This window comes from Poromitra crassiceps (genome assembly GCF_964638095.1).
Source record: "Poromitra crassiceps genome assembly, chromosome: 6".
NCBI classification, from domain to species: domain Eukaryota; kingdom Metazoa; phylum Chordata; class Actinopteri; order Beryciformes; family Melamphaidae; genus Poromitra; species Poromitra crassiceps.
The window spans coordinates 30,751,190-30,774,153 of record NC_139627.1 but is presented as its reverse complement, the minus strand read 5'-3'; the positions used below and the strand labels follow the sequence as shown (position 1 = coordinate 30,774,153).

General features: G+C 45.4%; 1 protein-coding gene across 1 annotated transcript in view; it reads right to left on the bottom strand.

The window, feature by feature from the left end:
• The window catches only part of ttn.1 (titin, tandem duplicate 1), a 252,137-nt gene that overhangs the window by 227,003 nt on the left and 2,170 nt on the right, over positions 1-22,964 (bottom strand). The window contains exons 4-17 of the mRNA XM_083637998.1: positions 21,729-22,007; positions 20,803-21,072; positions 20,555-20,694; positions 16,304-16,430; positions 15,891-16,157; positions 15,471-15,737; positions 15,021-15,284; positions 14,483-14,622; positions 13,708-13,834; positions 13,037-13,303; positions 12,070-12,336; positions 11,071-11,337; positions 10,444-10,583; positions 9,376-9,502 (exon numbers count right to left, since the gene is read on the bottom strand). Of these exons, the coding sequence (XP_083494124.1) occupies positions 9,376-9,502; positions 10,444-10,583; positions 11,071-11,337; positions 12,070-12,336; positions 13,037-13,303; positions 13,708-13,834; positions 14,483-14,622; positions 15,021-15,284; positions 15,471-15,737; positions 15,891-16,157; positions 16,304-16,430; positions 20,555-20,694; positions 20,803-21,072; positions 21,729-22,007 (2,949 nt within the window). The remainder of the gene's footprint in view (positions 1-9,375; positions 9,503-10,443; positions 10,584-11,070; positions 11,338-12,069; positions 12,337-13,036; positions 13,304-13,707; positions 13,835-14,482; positions 14,623-15,020; positions 15,285-15,470; positions 15,738-15,890; positions 16,158-16,303; positions 16,431-20,554; positions 20,695-20,802; positions 21,073-21,728; positions 22,008-22,964) is intronic.

The window sequence follows — 22,964 nt, the reverse complement described above, 5'->3', positions numbered from 1 at the left end:
TACTATCCACTCTCTCTTAGATATGATTAATCTATTAGAAAACCGTGTTTCCCAACTAGAGAACGATAAACGCCAGTCACCTAATGATAGTCTTGTTACACTTAACCAGACTGGCTTCCCTGATCATTTACAATGTACCTCAGTAGCTGATGTGTATTGTGAATTAAGCGAGGATGCTAGCTGCGGTCCAGCTGGTACCCCCGTTAATGCTACTCCGCAGCACGAGCAGAACAACCCGGCCAATGTCTCGTTGGCCCCACAGTCTGTGGATGATGGGTTTACAGTTGTCTCACACTGCCGTGGCGTTAAACGTGCACAGCCCGCCGCTGTGCAGCCCGTTTCCCAACAAACCACTTCGGTTGAGATCCGAAATAGATTCACGCCGCTTGCTAACTCTCCTGTTCAGCATGCTGTGTCGTCCACTCCGCCCGACAATATTAAACCCTCTATTCTATTGATTGGAGACTCTATAACCCGCAATATCAAGCTTAACACACCAGCCGAGATAGTTTGTCTGCCCGGGGCCAGAGTACCCGACATTGAAGCTACTCTTAGGGTGCTAACAAATAGCCATAAACAGACAATTACCCAGGCTACCCATGATAACATCATACTACACGTTGGCACCAACAATGCCAGGTTTAAACAATCGGAGATCACAAAGCACAGCATAACTAGGACCTGTGCTTTTGCTAGCAAGATGAGTCGGCATCCATTAATTGTCTCTGGTCCCCTCCCTGTCACACTTAACTCTGACATTTTTAGCAGGCTGTTTTGGCTCAACAACTGGCTGGCCAAACACTGTGCTGATAAGGGCTACCTATTCTTAGATAACTGGCCCTCTTTTAGAAGCATGACTGGCATGCTTAAGATGGATGGCATCCACCCTACCCCATTGGGTGCTAGCACCTTATCAAAAAACCTGGATAGTTGCCTACGGCAAACCCAGACTATTATCCTTGAATGACAGTTTCACCCACAACATGCAGGGCCACAGGCTGCTAGACAGCCTGTTAGTTCTACTTGTGCGGTTATGGAGTCTGCTAGTTCAATTAACTTAGTCTATCCAATACAGACTGTGCTCCGTCCGCGCCGCACTATTACTAGTAACCGACCCATAAACGCTCTGCAATATCCTAACCCAAATCTTATTGTTATTAATCCGACTATTACCACCGCCGCTCCGTCTCCGTATTATACCACGATCTCTCAAATTAGCACAGTTTCTCTTCGTCGCTCCGTCCCCTCACGCCGCTCTCGTCCACCCCTCAAAACGTCAAACACCAACCTCATTGAGATTAAATCTACTCTTGGTATCGAATGCTCTAAATTAACTAATATTGATGATAAATCTATTCGATTTGGATTCATTAATATCAGATCAATCACCAATAAAGCCCTCCTCGTCAATGACTTAATCATTGAACATAATATTGACGTTATGGGATTATGCGAAACCTGGCTAAAACCGGACGTTGTTCTTCCACTCATTGAAGCCTCCCCCCCTAACTTTGACAATTCGCATGTTGCCAGAATGTCAAGAAATGGTGGGGGCGTTGGCCTAATTTATAACTCAAATCTAGGTCTTCTACAGGATCAAAAGTATAAGCTCCTATCTTGTGAGATACTTACTATGAGACACTCTAATATAGCTGGCCTCGGAGCCTTCTACCTAGTTATGCTCTACCGCCCACCTGGGCCCTATTCATCTTTTCTGGATGAATTTTCCAATTTTCTCTCTGACCTCGTAACCCGCACGGATAATATCCTTATCATTGGCGATTTCAATATTCATGTTAACCGTAAAGCTGACCCACTCTGCAAAGCCTTTCTATCTTTAGTCGACACCCTTGGCTTTGCTCAGTTGGTTCATGAACAAACGCATTCTAACGGCAACACGCTTGATCTCGTCCTTGCTCGTGGGATTAACGTCTCAGATCTGTCAGTCATGATTTACCCTCCAGCACTGTCAGATCATTATCTCATTCAATTTAAAATAGACCTGCCCCTCCGGCAATCAAACCTAGCTGATACCTATACCGCCCGGCGTATCGATAGTTCTACTCCCACTGAACTCGCTGATTTGTTATCGGGGCCGCTTTCCTCTCTCCCAGAGCGGATCGACTCCATTAATGAATTCACAAATCAATTTAATTCAATCCTACTCGCCTCGCTTGATTCTATCGCACCTCTACGTACTAAAATCCGTCGCCCTAAAAAACCCTCGCCTTGGTATACTGACGATACACGCGCACAAAAACTAATATGCAGAAAACTAGAACGTAAATGGCGATCATCCAAGCTTGAAGTCTATCGACTAGCTTGGAGTGATAGCCTATTAAAATACAAATGTATGCTCTCCGCTGCAAGAGCCTCCTACCTATCAGATCTTATTAACACTAATAAAAATAATCCTAAATTTTTATTTGACACGGTCGCAAATCTTACTCGCAAACCATCCCCCAATACAAACTCTCCATTTACAGCTAATGATTTCCTTGACTTCTTTAACCGTAAAATTATCTGTATTAGAGATGAAATTAGCAACTCTCTATTACTCACAAAGGGTGCTAACCCCTTTCCTAGCCCTGTCCTTAGAACCTTAGACGAGAGTACTATACTCTCGAATTTTGAGACTATCTCCCTAAATGCACTTTCAAAAATTGTACTTTCATCTAAATCCACAACCTGTTTATTCGACCCTCTCCCTGCAAAGTTGATTAAGGAACTCCTTCCAATACTAGGCCCCCCCTTACTTAACATTATCAATAGCTCCCTCTCCTCTGGCACTGTCCCTGCCTCCTTCAAATCTGCTGTGATCAAACCTCTACTTAAAAAGCCAAACCTTGATTCTGAGGTTCTTAACAACTTCAGGCCAATCTCAAATCTCCCCTTCCTCTCTAAAGTTCTTGAAAAAGTAGTCTCAACACAATTAACTGACTACCTCTCGCATAATAAACTTCTCGATCCCTTTCAATCTGGTTTTAGATCACTCCATAGTACTGAAACTGCTCTTACAAAAGTAACCAATGACCTTCTCCTCGCGTCCGACTCTAATTTCTCCTCTCTTCTCATTTTATTAGACTTAAGCGCAGCCTTCGATACAATCGATCATAAGATCCTCCTAGACCGCTTATCTAACTACGTAGGTATCCGGGGCACTGCCCTATCCTGGCTAAAGTCATATTTGTCTGATAGGACACATTGTGTCTCATATAAAAATATCATGTCCACTTTCTCCTCAGTGAAGTTTGGTGTACCGCAGGGATCAGTCCTGGGTCCCTTACTCTTTGGAGTTTACTTACTGCCTCTTGGCGAAATTTTCCGTAGATATGGCATTGACTTTCACTGTTATGCCGATGATACCCAAATTTATATACCAATTAGACCAGACGATCGCTCTAAACTCGCTAATCTTGAATCCTGCTTAATCGCTGTTACAGACTGGATGTCAAATAATTTCTTACGACTAAACGCCAACAAAACTGAACTACTAGTTGTTGGCCCAAAAACCCAACTTCCATTTCTCACTGATCTTAGTCTGAACATTGAGAACTGCGTAATTACTCCAAACTCAAAGGTGAAAAACCTAGGTGTTACCTTTGATCCTACTCTGTCATTCGATGCTCACATTAAGGATATCACTAAAATAGCTTTCTTTCATCTCCGCAATATTTCAAAGATCCGTCCCTTGCTAAATGCAACGGATGCCGAAACCTTAATACACGCCTTTGTTTCATCTAGACTCGACTACTGTAACGTCTTATTCTCTGGCCTTCCACTTTGTAGCACAAATAAATTACAACTCGTGCAAAACGCCGCTGCTAGAATTCTAACTAGAACTAAGAAGTTTGATCATATAACTCCGGTCTTAATCTCCCTCCACTGGCTCCCAATTCAGGCCAGATCAGACTTTAAGGTGCTTCTGTTAACCTATAAATCCCTGCATGGGCTCGCACCTCCGTACTTATCTGAGCTAATCATTCCCTATGTTCCCACGCGTACTCTCCGCTCACAGGACGGTAATTATCTTACCGTCCCTAAAATTAAGAAAAAATCAGCAGGTAGCAGAGCATTCTCTTACCGTGCTCCACATCTCTGGAACCAGCTTCCTCTGTCAGTTAGGGAAGCTGGCTCCATTGAAATCTTCAAAACTAGACTCAAAACCCATTTATTCTCCCAATCATTTGGCTGTGCTTGATAGTTGTGCTTGATGATGTCATTCTTTAGAAATATTTATTAGCTCTTGAGTACATACAATCCTGAATTGCTGAGCGGGCTGTCTCAAGCCAGCAATATCATTATAAACTTAGACTTGACCTAATTTAATAATATGGCATCAGCCGATCCAGTAGCTCAGATATAAAATCAAATAGCTGGTGAATAAACTTAGTCCTGAACTGCTGAGCGGGCTGTCTCAAGCCAGCAGTATCAGTATAAACATAGACTTGACCTAATTTAATAATATGGCATCAGCCGATCCAGTAGCTCAGATATAAAATCAAATAGCTGGTGAATAAACTTAGTCCTGAACTGCTGAGCGGGCTATCTCAAGCCAGCAGTATCAGTATAAACTTAGACTTGACCTAATTTAATAATATGGCATCAGCCGATCCAGTAGCTCAGATATAAAATCAAATAGCTGGTGAATAAACTTAGTCCTGAACTGCTGAGCGGGCTGTCTCAAGCCAGCAGTATCAGTATAAACACAGACTTGACCTAATTTAATAATATGGCATCAGCCGATCCAGTAGCTCAGATATAAAATCAAATAGCTGGTGAATAAACTTAGTCCTGAACTGCTGAGCGGGCTATCACAAGCCAGCAGTATCAGTCTAAACTTAGACCTAGACTACCTAGACCTGAATTAGCAGTATAGTATTAGTCATCCTAAAAAATCCTAATAAATTTTGTTTTGACCTAATTTTATTGTTGTCTATAGAGTTAGTTCCACCTCTGCGCAGATTCCCCCGCTCTCTTCTCTCTCTCCCCCTCAGGTGTCCTTCATTGGCCTGACGTACACCCCCGCCGCTGCAGCCCTAGGTCCGGCCGTCATCGCCCTAGCCACCTGTCGTCACCCTAGGCCATCTACCCGCTACTCCATCTACTGTCTGACACCCCGGGCTCTTCACCACCACCGACCCCTATCCTCATCATCCTGGTCACCTGCCTGCCTAAGGGAGGGGGGGGACCCCCCCCCCCCCCCCCCCCCAGCCTCAACAACGCGGACTCTTGGATTCCTCAGATCATCCTCATGGAACTCCCAATCTTGTTACCCTTTTGTCACCTAGCTAATTAACTAGTATTCTCTAAACCTACGAACACTTAAAGACTGCATTTTCTATTTCTTTTTGGACTCTACTTTTTAGATTTTCAACTCCCTTCCCTGATCTTAGGATAATTTAAAAAATTACATTTCTATATCCTTTCTGTTGGACTCTTTTTACATTTTCAATTTTCTGTTCTCTTGTACATTTTATTTCCATATTAAACCATTCACAGAGTTTCATTATCGGAAACTCTGTGCATGGTTTAGCCCGGCATCTCTCGGCCTGTCTCGGAGGGGAGTCCCCAGATGGGGGTCCGCTGCTGTGGCCTGGTGGGTGGGCCCGTCCCCCGCGTGGCCTGCTCTCACGCTCTCAGTCACTATGCTGGTGGCTGGGGGCTGGGGGGGCGGGTCGCGTGGGGGCTGGGTCCGCCTGGGCCGCAGCAATTGGCCCCTAGCACAACGACCTCACAAGGTTCCTCCTTAGCCAAGTCACTGGGGCAATCCATGCGGCGATCCATATGGTGGAAAGGTTTTCTTGCGTTCACTGGGGGTGAGGGGGTGCCGCTGTGTCCCGGCCTGGCCTTCCCTCCCACGCCATATGTGGGCGGGGGCCGGGTCGGGGGGCATCGGTGCTCTTCATCACTGGTCGAGGGCTGCCGGTTGGTTTAGAACAGCTTAGGTAGGCGATAGATTAGCTACAGCCTAAGGCTGACCTGTTAGTGTTCAGGCTAAAATCAGACTAGAGCAGGGTAGGATAGGCCAGATTAGGCTGTAGATTAGCTAGATACTATGTCCCAGTTAGCTCTGGTTAATGCTTAGAGTAGTCAGTTGTCTGATCTTCTCCCCCCCCCCTCTCTTTCCCCCTTTCCCCGCTTCTTCCCTTCTTCCCCCTTCTTGTTCTCCTCTCTTTCCATGCTCTTTCCTCCCCCACATCCCACCGCCCCCCCCTCCCTTCTCCTGCTCTCTCCTCATTCTCCCCCCCCTCTGCTCCTTCTCCTCTTCTCCCCTATTTTCCTGAATCCCTGCCACTTCCTGCTCTCCCTTCTCTCACATTCCCCCTGCTCTCCTTCCCCTGCACCTCTACTCTCTGTCCTCCCCCCTCTCTCACATTCCCCCTGCTCTCCTTCCCCTGCACCCTCCCACCTCTCCTTCTCTGTTCTCTCCTCCTCCACATTTCCCATTTTCTCCCCACCCTCGCCCTAATCCGGGCCCGTATCCTACTCCCTCCCTCCACCCTAGACCCTACCTCTACTCTACCTCCCCTGTACCCTCCCATCTCTCCTTCTCTGTTCTCTCCTCCTCTCTGTCCTCTCCCCTCTCTCACATTCCCACTGCTCTCCTTCCCCTGCGCCCTCCCACCTCTCCTTCTCTGTTCTCTCCTCCTCTCTGCCCTCTTCTCCCTCTCACATTCCCCCTGCTCTCCCTCCCCTGCACCCTCTCCTTCTCTGTTCTCTCCTCCTCCACATTTCCCATTTCTCCCCACCCTCGCCCTAATCCGGGCCCGTATCCTACTCCCTCCCCTCCCCCAACCCTAGACCCTACCCCTACCCTGGCTCTCCCTCCCCTGCACCCTCATCTCTCCTCCCCTGTTCTCTCCTCCTCCACATTTCCTATTTCCCCCCCACCTCCCCCCTCTCCTCCCTCCCTCCCTCCACCCTAGACCCTACCTCTACTCTACCTCCCCTGTACCCTTCCACCTCTCCTTCTCTGTTTCTCTCCTCCTCTCTGTCCTCTCCCCTCTCTCACATTCCCACTGCTCTCCTTCCCCTGCGCCCTCCCACCTCTCCACATTTCCTATTTTCTCCCCACCTCCCCCCTCTCCCTCCCTCCTCCACTCTCCTGCTTTCTTCAAATGTTCAAATGTTATCTTTATTCTGTATATTCTTGTTACTGTGTGTTAGCTAGAATCAGCTAGACATACTTTCTGTGAAGCCCTCTGAGACATGCTTGTGAATTAGGGCTATATAAATAAACTTGACTTGACTTGACTTGACTTGACCCATATGTGGCTGGGTCCATATTTATCATGGTCAATTAGGGTCTGGGTCGGGGTCCGACTATCACCACGGGTCCCGGGTCTGTTTATCCTTATGTGTAATACCCAAGTGTATCCAAGAAGACCCGTGATCAGCGCTGATCATGAGAGAAATGCATGAAAACACAATGCGCGCCGCACGTGAGGCTTGTTGACAAACCGCAAGTAAATCGATAGAGAAAATAACTAAGAGGGTTCCCTCTGCAATGAAAATTACTTTGTTTACCTGAGGTGCATGTGTGCACATGCGCACACATACGCACCTGTGTGCCTCAGGCAAACGAGGAAGTGATTTTCATTGCAGAGGGAACGCTCTTTCTAGTTCTTCTCGCTATCGATTTACTTCCCCATACTGTTCCCCATAACTTTGGATTATTATTTCATCGCATGGTGAGTACAGGAGTCACAACATGTACACGTGAGTGTTTCTAGCGCTGTTTGGATGTGTATTTTGGGTGACTGAACGGCGGTAGCATAGACTGCCATTGTAGAACTAGCAGTAGCAGTCCTCATTAGAGTAGGCTACGTTTCACAGTAGCCGTTTTCACACATGCGTACCGGAAAATTACCTGTAAGTCAATATCGGACATTTCCCGGAATTTCCCTTCACACCTGAGCGCTCGCATGTGGGAATATAGCAGCGAAATTGCCTGTATGTTGGGGGGCGGGGCGGCACTGCAGAGCGGGTGGGGAGTGACGTGTGCACTTGGATGGGGAATCCTCCTTATTTTGGGGGTCGGCAAAACTCCGATGGTGAAATAAGTTTGCTTGTCACACAATAAATCACACTCGTTTGTCTTAAGAGGGCATGTATGTTGTATCATTCACATTCGCTAACCAGTCTTTGAACTGAAATATTTGAAGAAGTTGGGATCCGTGTCTGAGAGAAATAGCCTGGCTGGTTCGATGTTTATCCGTTCACCTGCGTCGCGTTGAAGCACTTTTTACAGACTGGCTTCGTTTGATGTGTCCGGGCTTGCCTTCGCTGTCGGCAACGTAAGCAAAATACTTCCACATTTCGCTTCGTGCATTTGCTTTCTCAACAAGCGTTGGGCGGCTTGCAAGACTCTCAGAGCTGTCTGTGTCCCTGTCGGGCTGCTGACTGAAGGAGGAGGACTGAAGGACTGGCCAGAGAGCGAGCAGGCAGCAGAGAGGGGAGAGGGGGAAATCGGCATGCCCACACATGAAGCTGACATACCACTCTTATTATCACAAGATCATTTCGCCAGTTTGCTTTAATGTGCGCGAATGATTAGATTATGCCCGCTGGAACATTAAGCAACGTGTGTACACCTCGCCCATGAGAAGGACCGGCAAATGACTTGACACGTTTCACAATTGTGTCCCTGATCGCGCATACCGCTCTTCTGACTGGCTCGAAACTGGTGAAATGTCCGCGATGACGGGGTCGCGCTTATACCAGAAAACAACTTTCACACATGAAGGCATTAGACCGCGTTCCGGTCATTTAGCGGTAAAAAGCGCATGTGGGAAAACGGCTAGTGAAACACACTTTCTAATGCACGCACAGTGAAGTGAAGATGTTGGCGTATCTCTTTAACGTTAGCCATGGCTTTTCAATCAGCATTATTACAAACTTTCTTGGCAAGGATCATTGAATGGATTATGCATTACGTCACGGTCAGGCACTGTCTGCAGTGTCTGCCAGCAGCAACCAGGGGACATTAGGTAAGAAAGATGCACAAAGTTTCATTTATACCACTTGTAATAACAAACTGCTGTTAGCAAGCAACTTTGATGTTGGCACCGCTAGTCTCTGCCTCAGTATTTCTCAGTTCTGTACGGGTCCAGGTCTGACATTTATCAGTTCTAAGCGGGACCGGGGGGCCATTAGGGTCTGGGTCCGTCATTTTTGGACCCGTGAAGACCTCTATCTTGGATAAACTGAAAAATGTGTGGCTGTTTTTCTTGGTTTCTAAAAAGTTTACATTTTGGGCATGTGTTCTGACCGGTCCACAGCCTTATAAACGTAAGTCCTTTGTACACATATTATCATTACATTCAATCAAAGGCACTGACACTGTAAACAGCTCAGACAGAAAGCTCTCACCCTTCACTCTGAGCTGGGCATTGGATTTGGCATTCGCCGCCGAGAAGTCAACACCTCCAGCCATGTCCATCTTCACATTGTAGAGGATCAGCATGTGTCTGGTTCCCTCCTCCTTGATCTCCACATCCTGGAGGGAAACAACAGACATGTTGGAAAACTGAATTCAGAACTTCTGAGAGTTTGACGGGAAGGTTTTCCCAGGATTTCATCTCATACAACAAACTTTTTCTTCATGAAATAGCTCTATGTGTTTCGACATTTTGTGTGTGTTGTGGCTTTCCACCTCAGAAGGATTAGTGGCAAACATCAGGGTGAAATGTATTTTCTATGGTAAGATTACCTATTTTCTATGGTAAGAGTGTTATTTGTATAGATAATACTCACTACTACTATTAAATACTAATACTACTAATCTGTGGTCATACACCATACGATGTATAACCCTTTATTGAATTATTGAATGTATTTCCGGCATGAATGTATTTATATGTCATTTCCGTCTTACACAGCACAACACTGATGAAGGCTTTGTGCTGAAATGCGTCCGTTGTACTGTGCTGTCTGTCCCAGATGGCAATTAAATGTTGAAAGGACATCTAGAGTGCTGGCCTGCTTCCTTTTTTACTTTTTATGATTTATTTTGGCCTTGCACCTAAGTTGAACGTTGGACTTTAGTGTGCTCGCTATTGGTGAATTTATGTCGAATTTGACATTTACAACAAATGTCAAGTGGTGAATTATCAGGCAAAGAGGCATTAAACTAAAATCCATATCAATGGGTAACTAACACATACTACACACATACCCATACGGCATACAGATACTTATTACATCATCAGTTAAAAGCAAGAAGAAAACAAAAACACCTGAAAGATATTACATTATCGGTAAAATGTTATTCCGATATCAGTCAGGTCATTTTTAAAATACGGTTATTACATTTTGGGGTTTTATTACATTTTCAAACAAGTTAAGTGCAAATTGTATTACATTTTCTGGAAATTATGACATTATTGGGCGCTACATTCCATTTGGTTCTACATTCTATTGAAACAGAGGGAAACTCACAGCAGTCTGGTGCAAAGCTTCTCCTTTCAGTTTCCATTTTCCATGGACATCCTCCTCGGAGATCTCTGTCTCAAACTTGGCGGTCTCTGTCTCCGTCACCTCCACGCTGTACAGCGGACGCACCACCTTAATGTCGCGCGCTGTAGCAGGGAAACAAAGAAATGAAGATGTATTCATAAGCTTAGTCAACTTCAAGCTAAACTACTGAAAATGCATTAACTATTTTCTTTCGATTGAACTAGCGGGTATAGTTTGGTTTCATGTAGTTTCATGTAGGAACTATTTTCTTTAGACCGAACTACACCCGCTAGCTGCTACTTTGGTCGAAAGAAAATTGTTTCCCCATGAAACTGCTCACAACAAGATCTGTGGATTATCTTGAGTAACCGGGTCATGATTTCTGGAAGGCGAGTTTTTCAAATGTTTACAACAAAATCCAGTTCCATTGTATTGGAGAGAAGGCAGACATCTCTACAGCCAATATGTCCAAAACTCAGCAACTCACACCAAAGAGATCAAGGTATATATAACCAGCACTACAGGTAAAAGGACAAATGTATTTTTGATTTTGGGGTGAACTTTCACTTTAAGTCCTAGATTCCTGAGATGCATCTCCAGAAGTTTTACCTTCAATGTTCAGGTCGGCCGTGGTCTTGTCAGAGCCACAGTCGCAGGTGTACGCTCCGATGTTGGCCTTCTCGGCCCTCTTCACCGTCAACATGCGCTTCTTGCCGTCAGATGTGATGCCGATGTTCTTGGAGGGCGTGAGCTCTTTCCCGTCCTTGAACCACTTGACATCAGCCTGGGCCTTGCTCAGCTCACAGACCAGCATCACCTCGTCCTTCTCCACCGCCGTGTAGTTCTGCAGCTTGGTGGTGAAGTACAGGTCTCCCTCTGCAGAGAGCCATGGAGCCACATCAATTACAGTAATTCATGTTTTTGGCCACTGATACAGTGGACAAAAAAAAAAAGTCAGTGGATTCCAAAATTCATATTTCTTTTATTTTTTTATTTCTTTCTTTCCTCGTTATAAATATCCAATTGATTATGCTTTGTTTTATACTCCAGAGAATATGACCTTGCTTTGTTTGTACCTGTAACCTCCATAAAAATAAAAATAAACGTGATCACAAAATTCACCAATTAACTTTTTATCAGCCAAATAGATTTTTAGAAATTAAAAGAACCCTAAAAGATGTTGATCACAGTGTATCTGTTAGCCTAGAACAGTGATTCTCAAGCTTTTTCATATAACTAAAATCTGAGAATATTTTTCCTGTTCGATATGATTTTGTCCAGAATTCCGTGACTGTCTGTATTGCAGGTAGACATAACAGAAAAACTATGATCAAAACAGTAATTCTTTTGCATTCTCTAATTATATTAATTTCTTGTAAATTAAATAATAAATTTAACAATTCACCAATTTGCTAGGGACCCCCTGGAGCCCCCTCAAGGACCCCTGGACTGCACATTGAGGGCCACTGGTCTAGACAAATGAATCAGCATCAACCCAAACTTTGCTAGCCTGGTGGCCAGTATTAACCTGCCAGCTGCCTAGAAGGGTTTGGAGCTACTGAAATGGCTTTTGAAGCAAATATCTGTTTCTCAAGAAGATGTACTAACCAATCACATTGAGCATGGCGGTCACAGCCTTGCCCATGGCTTCCACTCTGATCATGGATGTGTCATCGATGGTGACCTCCTTGAAGGCCAGGCTGTGGCTCTTCCCATCTGAAGCCATGTGGACCAGCTTGCTGGGATGCAGGCGCACGTCGTTTTTATACCAGGCAACCTGGATCTTGTCGTGTGACAGTTCGATCTTGAACTCAGCTGTCTCGCGCTCCTTCACGGTCACGTCCTTGATCGGCTTGACAAACTCCAGGCGGATACCTGCCGTGGGAAAGGATGGAAAAGCTTACATTTGAAACTGACCGGATATATATTTTTAAAATCAGGATTTCCTGTCTCTCTGGAATTGAAAATTAGAGCAATTGCCAACCGGATCCAGGATTGTGTTGTTTATATTTAATGGACTGAGACAACCATACATACATTCATACTTTTCATATTTGTATACCGGTAGTTTATTTCTTTATTAAAACGGATCCCCATTAGCTGACGCCTGAAGAGACAGCTAGTCTTCCTGGGGTCCAATATACCATCAATGAGCCTATATTTTCCAGTTTGGAAGAGAATATTGTATCAACATACTATATATACTACATATCTATCTATCTATCGGTCTGTATGTCTACAAAAACAAAATCCCAAAAATGTTTAATTAAAAAATAGGGAAACTTTCCCTTGGAATGTGGCTACATTGAATGACGATGGTAAATGGTAAATGGACTGCATTTATATAGCGCTTTTGTCCAAAGCACTTTACAATGTGCCTACATTCACCCATTCACACACCAAAGGCGGCAAGCTGCCATGCAGGGTGCTGGCACAGCCATCGGGAGCAATTTGGGGTTCAGTGTCTTGCCAAAGGACACTTCGACATGCGGACTGGAGGAGCCGGTGGTGGACGACCCGTTCTACCTCCTGAGCCACAGCCGCCCCAATCTTGGCAGATCTTGGCAGAGGTTACCTTGAATGACGAGCTTGCCAGCTGTCCTCTTGTCCTCAGCCTCAAACATGTACTTGGCTTCATCTTCGTATGCAGCTGAGTTGATCCTCAGAACGTGCATATTTCCCTCTTGGATAATCTCGTGCTTCTCATCGTTCTCCAGCTCCTGAGAGCCCTTGAGCCAACGGAAGCTCTTGGGTACTCTGGACAACTCCACCTCGAACCTCGCCTCGTCCTTCTCATACACTTGCACGTCAATCAGTGGTGTGAGGAAGTTAAGTGGAAGTTCTGAAATAAAATAAGAAAGGTTTACTTAAAGACAGGCCTTTCATAACATAGTTGTAGTATGTACATACAGTAGTTGCTGAATATTGTCCACAAAAAGAAAGCTGCTAAAGACAACTGCATTTTATCGTTGTTCCTTTTCAGCAGGCAAAGTTGAACGGCCTTATTTATTTGATGTACTACAGTACTATGTAGATATGGATGTGGTCCTAAATTCTGTCTGTGGATTAAACTACTGTATTGTGAACCATTAGCTGAAGTTATTAAAAATAATTGAATTGAATTCAGAGTCCTTGCGTCTGTCACAGGGCAACCACAGGGATCTAACTGCAGAATCCGCCAAAATCAAAGATGACAAAAATGTTCCAAGATAATGCAGACGTAGATGGAAGTAGCGACGTGCTTACCTTTGACCTTCAGGTTAGCAGAACACTTGGCATTAGCGGCGCTGTATGCCACCTCTCCCGTGTGCGACACTTTACAGTTGTACAGGATCAGAGTGTGCTTGCCGCCCTCCTCGATGATGTCAACATCCTGTGAACAGCAGAGGAAACCTTTAGTCAAATTCCATTCGTCCATCCATCTTCAACTGCTTATCCAGGATCGGGTCATGGAGTTAGCAGTTCCAGCAGGGGACCCCAAACTTCCCTTGCCCCGGTCTCCTCCCAAGTGGACGTGCCTGGAACACTTCCCTAGGGATGCGCCCATGTGGCATCCTTACCAGATGCCCGAACCACCTCAACTGGCTCCTTTCTGCGTGAAGGAGCTGCAGCTCTACTCCAAGTCCCTCACGGATGACTGAGCTTCTCACCTTTTCCCTAAGGGAGATGCCAGCCACCCTCCTGAGAAAACCCATTTTGGCCTCTTGTATCCGTGATCTTGTTATTTCAGTCATGACCCATCCTTCATGACCATAGGTGAGGGTAGGAACGAAGATAGACCGGTAAATCGCGAGCTTTGCCTTCTGGCTCAGCTCTCTTTTCGTCACAATGGTGCGGTAACGCAATACCGCTCCAGTTTTTAATTTAATTGTCTCCATTATTTGGTTTGTAGCATGTACATTAATAAAAAATAAAAATAAATGCGTTGGAAGAAGATATTTCACATAGAATATTTTTGAAAGCACCAAATATCTGGTTGGAAATTATGTTATTTCTAAATATCAATTGGTGAGGAACTCACTTTAGAGGGGGTCAGGGTCTCTCCATTCAGTTTCCACTGGCCATGGACATCATCCTCAGAGATCTCCACCTCGAAACGAGCCGTCTCTCCATCAAAGAGCTCGACACCATACATTGGGCGAACCACCTTGATGTCACGAGCTATGGGTGAAAAAGGGGAAATAAATAAATTGTAAAAAAATAAAATAAGGAAATGCTCCTGAAAAATACATCTGCATGACAAAAATGACAAGATTAGTGATATCAGTTTGTATTCAGCGTGATCAAACTTTATTCTAAGATATTTTAAGTAAATGTATATTACCGTACTGTCCTCTCGTGGATTATTGCAGGTTTCCACAAATTCCACTTGTATCACAATAATGTAACTGATCATCGCCAGCACGTGAGAATTCTTTCAATTGTTGCGGCTAAAATTGTATCTGCTCTATTTGTAAAGCGCCTTGCGATAATGCTTCTTATAATTTGGCGCTATATAAATATAAAAGATAGATTGATCATTTTCTCTTATTTACTATCTAGATTTTATACAACTTTACCTTCAATATTGATGTTGGCCATGGTCTTGTCTGTTCCACAATCACATACATATTTTCCTTTATCTTTTTCCTCCACTTTCTTAAGGATCAGAGCTCTGCGCGTGCCCTCAGACCTCATCACCACCATCTTGGAGGCGGTGACCTCCCTCTCATTGCAGTACCACAGGACGGGAACATCCTTGCTGAGCTCACAGTCCAGAGTCACCTCGTCCTTCTCTGTGGCCGTGTAATCCTGCAGTTTCACAGTGAAGACGGCGTCTCCCTCTGGAACGGAGGCAGGCACAAGATCCAAAATGTTAGTTCAAGGAAAATGAGGAGGAAATACAAAAACACAAAAAAACACCCCCATCTTGAAACCTGGGCACACGACACAAGTACAATTGAGGACAAGGAGGCAGTAGAAAGACAAGAAAGAGAAAAGGCGATAAAGAAAGAAATGATGTCAGTTACCTATGACTGTCAGTTTTGACATGGAGTAAATTCCTTTGGCTTCTGCCTTAATCTGGCAGGTATCATCTAGAGTCAAGCTCCTCATTTCTAGAGTGTGTTTCGTTCCATCGACATACGTGAGCACCGTTCTGCTCACGTGCAGTTTAACTTCATTTCGGTACCAAACCACCGGTACGTTCTTGTCACTCAGCTCGAGCTCAAACCGAGCTGTGTTACCTTCTTTCATTGTTTGGTCCTGAAGTGGCTGGACAAATTTCAGCCTCATGCCTGGAATACATCAGGTGAGTACATAACAAGTTTGGCTACCGCGTACAAAAACATACATCCGTCAACAAATGACAACAGAGAATACAGTAGATATGTACTGTAGCACCTCCAGAGGAAAAATGGGCAACTGAAGATGGTTTTGACGATACTTACCCTCCACAGTAAGCTGAGCGGTTGATTTTTGGCTCAGCACTTCAACAGTATATTGTGCCTCATCATCAAACTCACAGCTGTTTATAATCAGCATGTGTTTCTTCCCATCATCGATAACTTCATATTTGGGGCCTGGGGTGATGATGTCAGCCCCTCTATACCACATGACCTTAGGCACATCCTTTGTGATGGTGCATTCAAACTTAGCCTGTTTCTTTTCAGGCACAGACACGTCCTTCAGTGGGTCAGTGAAGCCCATTTCGATTTCTGGGAGGTGCGAACGATGATCGTTATTCACAAAGTAAAGACTTCTTTGTTCACTATTCTTACCGCCGTTCTGGGATACGTCCGATTCCGACACAAAGGCAACAAAGCCGCTGTACACAATAAAAATAGTCCTGACAGTTGCTTACCTTTGACTGTGAGCATGGCGCTGGTCATGGCATTCAGAGCCTGGTACGACACTTCACCAGCCTGGTCCAGCTGAACTTGTTTCAGGGTGAGGAAACGCTTCCTGCCCTCAGCTTTGATGTCACATGTCTGAAAAAGACACCGTGTGGTTTATATGACGACAACTCAAATCTCTACGTGTAATCATGTGAGTACAAAACAAAGGCTGAAATAATGGACACATGCAGCAACACAAAAATATGAAATATGAATTATATTGCTACTAGGGTAGGAGAGCCGGTTGGATAGTGCCGACAACAGCGAATATTGTCGTGGAATTCTTCAAGAAACACTAAGTGGACTGCTGTTGATTATGTTTTATTTTACGTGCATGGAGAAGACCATTGCTGTGGCAATCAAATTAATCTCTCTCACCGGACGCTAGATAGACTGCCTAAGGACCTGAGGAAGTGAATTTACTCCATCCATTTCTCCATAGACGTTTCTTAACATCTGAACATCTTGAAAGAGTTTTAAGCCAGAGTTTTGACAAGCCGATTTTTCGGCAAAGTGAATCGTGAGTGATCAAAAACATTTGATTCAAACAACAAAAACAACAACAACAACAATAATAATAATAATTCTCGCTTTTCTTTTTTGTGTTTTAGTCCAAGTCAAAAGTCCAAAGTACTATGGTCACTCGCGATCTATGGGCTCTATCGTCCCACTGGCCTTAAATTAGCGCTTAACGCCAGACGCAGCCTACATTAGTGGGCGTGGACCGGCGCACTGCCTATTTTCGTGTCAGCGCTACACGCTGCCTTAAGCATTATAACCACGCCTTTTAAGCGTAGAATTATTCACACCATGCTCATTGGAGAAGTGCAGTAAACAAATCACAATGTCCCTTTCATGTTCCATTCCACGGAGCGATCCAATCCGGTCAGAAAAGCCCGACCAAAGCGCTCTGAGCTCCCCCCTTCCCTCTTTCATCCCCGTCTGTCTCCATATTGTAACGAAATGGGTATTCGTCCAAGGAACTGGAGACTTGAAGTTGGTACAGGCTTTTTATTCTTGTCTTCACAATACACGCTCCTAGCAGCTAGCTTCGCTGCTAGCTCTACAACCACCCGGTCAGCTCCCTCGCATAGCCTGACTGGCCTCCGCCCCGGCCGCTGGTCACATATATCCCCTTCCCCCTAGGAACACACCCACACATATCAGTTCCTAGCCAAGCACGGAAACACCCCAATACACGTAATTACCCGATACGTTACACTTCCCCCACACAACTTTAATGTCGCTTCCACGCGACATGCACAACCCACACACATCCCCCTGTACCAAAACACACCCAACACAATATTTTTCCCATCACCACATCAAATTCTAATTCCCCAACAAACAGTCTTTCTTTTCAGCACCCCCGTCATAATGTCCAGTTTTCATTAGGTACTCCGTAATGTCTAGTTTTCCATTAGGTACCCCCATAATGTCTAGTTTCCCATTAGGCACTCCATAATGTCTAGTTTTTCATTATTTCCTTCTTTTTCACACATTCATTTAAACACAAGCCCCCACATTTTCCTTAGCTTTTCTTTTAAACCCCATTTCCATCCCCCCTTTTCCCAGCTTCACCAATTCCCCCTGAAGCACTCTTTTCGGTCCCCCCTTTTGTTTGTTCCAGTAGCCAAATGCTCGAACGAGCACCGGATCGACATCCTCGTCCTCCGGTCTCCACTCGCGCCCGTCGACTCTCCAGCTGACCCTGGCGTCGTCCTCCCGGCCTCGCACTCGCTCGTTTTTCCGTCCCCCTCCTCCAGGGTTGAGGACAGCAGAGCGAGCACCACCGGCGTCGATCTTCCCCTCGGCTCTCCGCTCGTTTTTCTGTCCCCCTCCTCCAGGGTTGAGGACAGCAGAGCGAACACCACCGGCGTCGATCTTCCCCTCGGCTCTCCGCAGTGCAACGTTAGGGGGTGTATAGCGGTTAGGCTGGGCCGGTTCCCCCGGCGGTAACCCCTCTCGCTCACTCGGAGACACGAGCGTCGCTCTCCCGACTGTAACAACGCTGCAGGCGATGTCCCTCTCTTCCCTCTGGCTGTTCACGCTCTTCCCAGCCTGCGTCTCACCTCCGGCCTCCACACTCTCAGTGCAGTCCCTGGCCAAGTGCTTCGGTGACTGGCAAGTCCAGCAGAGTCTAACCTGTCCACCGCCTGCACGTCTCTCTTCTCCCGCTGCCCCCCGATCTCCGACAGCCTCTGGACACTCTCTGGCTAGATGTCCGATCGCGCTACATGCCCAGCAGGCTCCCTGCTGTCCATGTCGTTGTCCCGCATACCCGGTCCGTCTCCCGGAACCGCATCGGCACCACCTCGCCACGTGGCCCGGCTCTCTGCAGGTCCAACACAGTCTCTTCCGTGGCTCCTCCAGCCGCTCTCCCTGCTGCATTATCTCCGCGCTCATCAAGTCCACCCGCTGCATGACTTCTCGCAGCGCCCGCATCACCTCTACTGCCCAGGCAGGAGTCTCTTCTACCAGCCGTCCGACCTCTCTCAACACACGGGCCTCCATGCCCGCCAGCATCGAGCTGATCCCCGCCGTCAGCTCTCCTTTCCTCCCGTTCACCGATGGCCATTCTCCGGAGATACTTGATTCTCCGCGCACCATCGCACGTGGTTGCAGCTAGCAGTTAGCAGTTAGCACCCCTGGTAGCTAACTTACTAGCGCTAGTTTCTAGAGCCAAAAAGCCGCACCACCCGTCTCTTTTGCCGTTCCTTCTCACCCTCTCCCCTCTCGGCCGAATCAGAGGCGTTACCGCTTTACTGTCTGGCACCAATGTAACGAAATGGGTATTCGTCCAAGGAACTGGAGACTTGAAGTTGGTACAGGCTTTTTATTCTTGTCTTCACAATACACGCTCCTAGCAGCTAGCTTCGCTGCTAGCTCTACAACCACCCGGTCAGCTCCCTCGCATAGCCTGACTGGCCTCCGCCCCGGCCGCTGGTCACATATATCCCCTTCCCCCTAGGAACACACCCACACATATCAGTTCCTAGCCAAGCACGGAAACACCCCAATACACGTAATTACCCGATACGTTACAATATATATTATTCCATATTATTATCCTTCTCAAACCAATCTCACTGCAGTTTAAATACAGCAAGCACGTAAATACGCTACACTATAGCTAGATCAAAGTGAAAAGAATGTTCTAAACGCATCGGCTAGAAAAATATAGCCTATCCCTGGATGTCATGATGAGATTAGATTGGTGAAAGTTTGAGCAGAATTATATCGTTTCTCTCGCTACCTTTTCTTCTCCCCCACTGCACAGGTAGGATGATGCAACAGCCTCTGAATGACAGGGGCTCAAAACTACGGTATAACAACTTTTTTTTTCATCGGTCATTGTGCCTGTCTGATGCGCGAGAGAGAGGGAGTGAGAGAGAGAGAGGGGGAGAGAGAGTGAGATGGCAGAGGAGAGCTGCGCGGAATTACGCACAGTAATATCCGCGGCGCACTGAATAAGGCCTGGTTTTGAAAAGCGCTAAACGCTAAATTAACGCCAGGGGGGAAGATAGCGTTAGGCCGTAACGCCCTAACGGCCTATTCTGGCACTGCGCCACGCCTCTTCGGCGTAAAGCGCATTTCGGGCCCTAAAAACATGATGCCATCTTCCCGAGGCAGGCGCAAAGCGTGTTTTTTGGCATTTAACGCCAGTTTAGCGCCTAAGGCCAGTGGGAAGATAGAGCCCAAAATCGATGAAAAATCGGGTTGTGACCAGGCTTAAAACTGGGATTTTAAGGAACGTCTATGGAGAAATGAATGAGGAATTCACAGCCTAAGGTCCCATGGGCAACCAGGAAGTGGGCATGACTTAGGCACTCTGTACTGCTCAGTATTTATACTTTCTTTGGGGGTTTATTGTTTATTGAATGGATCCCCATTCTCTACAAAAAGGTCAAGACATAATACATACAATACAATACATAACATAGAACATACTGTAGTTAAAATGATACAATCAAAAACGTAGGTGGATAGTATCAGTACAAACAATGCAAAAGCATAATAGTACAAGACAATATTGGTGGAGCTTATAAAGGAAGTACAATCATCTTATAGACAACCAACCTGCAGATAGACCTACAGGTCTGGTGGTGCACATTATATACACAAACACAATTCTTCCACAGTAGAGTAACACTGATTAAAAGAGGCTCAAATTGAAAGAAGTCTTAAAAGTGAACAAATCTTTTTACAAATCTTACCGGAGACCTGGTGAGGATCTGGCCCCTCAGTTTCCACTCTCCGACCACATCATCTTCAGAGATCTCCGTATTAAAGTTGGCATCCTCCTTCTCAACCACCTCCACGCTGGAGAGAGGCTTCAAGATCTCAGCCTCACGCTCTACAGGAGCATGGAGAGCATACGATTAGGCCACACCAGTCATGGGCAGAATTCAGCTTTTTGGGAACAATCCCCAGTCATGAATATTGATTTGTGTGTAAAACAAACCTCCAAGTGTTAGTTTAGCTGTGTATCGGCGATCCTCAACCGCAATGGTATAGTCTGATACATCTGACGGCTGACAGTTGTTGATGGATAGAGTCATGTCCTTTCCATCTTTGTTCACCTCCACCTTATCAGAGGGCGTAATCTCATCGTCTCCCTTGAACCACTTCCAGTTGGGAGTGTCCTTAAAGAGCTCACATTTGAAGGTGGCCTTCGCCTTGGGTTTCACATGCTGGTCTCTCAGTGGTTTCACCAGCCAGTCTTTAATGATTTCTGTGGAGTGAAAATTCAATTAATATGTTGCCGCATACTGTATTATCATATCTGAGGAAAACTCAGGGTTCCTACACATTTTCAATGAATAAATTCCATACTTTTTCCAGAGACCTTGATTTGTTTTGAAGATGTTGTCTGGTGTTCAATATGATTTAGGCAGATCTTGGCCCTGCTAACTAGGTCTTATCACTATATAGATGAAGATTGTTCTTCACAGCCACAAATATTAGAATAATGTGAGATGATTAGCAGGGTTCTTACGTGCTTTCAATTTTAAAACTCCATATTGTTCCAGGCAGACCCTATGTTCTTGACTGGATGTGATTTTGGTGCAGGGTATTTAATATAATGCATGCTGACACCGAGCCTCCTATCTGAACATTATTCTGATCATCAACACAAACTGTGGACTCAAATTGGCTCTACATCAACATCAAAGATACAATTATGTATGTATGGGACCAGAAACACAACATTTCCCAGACTTATTTTTTTTAATTCCCAAACTATTTAAGACCTGGAAATGATCAAATTTATTTTTTATACTTTTCCAGACTTTCCAAACCTGTGTAGGAACCCCGATAGATAATAACACAGTTTTAAAGCTTAGAAATATGACAATTAATCTCTGCTAGATGTTGCCACCTGCTTACCAATCACTTTGACGTTGGTTGAAGTCTTGACATCCTCCTGGCCAGCCACCTCACAGGTGTAAAGACCAGCATCGTCCTCAGTGGCATTCTGGATGGTCACGGAATGTTGCAACCCAATGATATTGATGACCACCTTGCCAGCCTTTGTCTTCAGGACCTCACCACTCCTCTTCCAAATCACATCTCTCTCTTTATTCAACTCACAGGTTAGGTACATTGGTTGCGTTTTAATGCATGAGGTCTCTGGCTCCAATTCCTTCAGCCATTTCACAGGCAGCTCTGCACAGAGATTGCATGGTGAGAAAATTCAGCATTTTTTACAATATACATTTAGCGTATGTAAGCAGATATAGGAGCGCTACTGGTGGGTTCTGTAGTATAAGAGGGTGTGCTTTGGTCTACGGGCAAAAAGCTGATAATAAACCTGAAGAAAGAAAAACATGGCAATTCCTCAATACCTTTAGCATAATTGAAATGTTTAAACAATGCTGATTCACAAAGAGATCAAATCTATTTGAAATGGTCTTTTTGGATTTTGGTATCCTTATCTGTAAAACTAGAGCTGTTCCGATACCAGCATCAGAAATGCCTCTGATACTACCTAAAATGCTGGATCAGGTATCAGCAAGTACGTGAGTCTAATGCCCCGATCCCATAACATGGAATTTATTAGCCCTGGAAAAAGTTTCACTCGGATAAAATAGCATTTTCACGGAAATCAAAGGGTTTAACCTGAACCAGACCATACAATAATGATAGCCGGTATTGGCCGATGCAATAGGTTCAGGTATCGGAATCGGTATCGGGAAGGAAAAAAGATCGGAACATCTCTATGTAGAACTGCCATCATGCTGCATCTTGTTAGACAAACACATAACATATAAGAAAATAGAGACCATCTTGTGATGGGATCACACCAGCTTAAAACCTTAAAACCAATGTGGACGAGGGCCGTAAAGTGGGGGTGGCCAAAGTGGGGGGCTCGGCCCCCTTGGTCGGATCACGCCCATTTTCGCACGGTTTTGATGCTATCGGGTTCAGAAAAACTGTCCACAGACAGTCAGACAGACAGACAGACAGACAGACAGACAGACAGACATATACTGTAAACAGCTGGCAAAGTACTCAAAACGGCTTCTGTGGTAGTTAATAGGTGTCTTCAGGACCATGTTTTGCCTTGATGACACACACACACACACACACACACACACACACACACACACACACACACACACA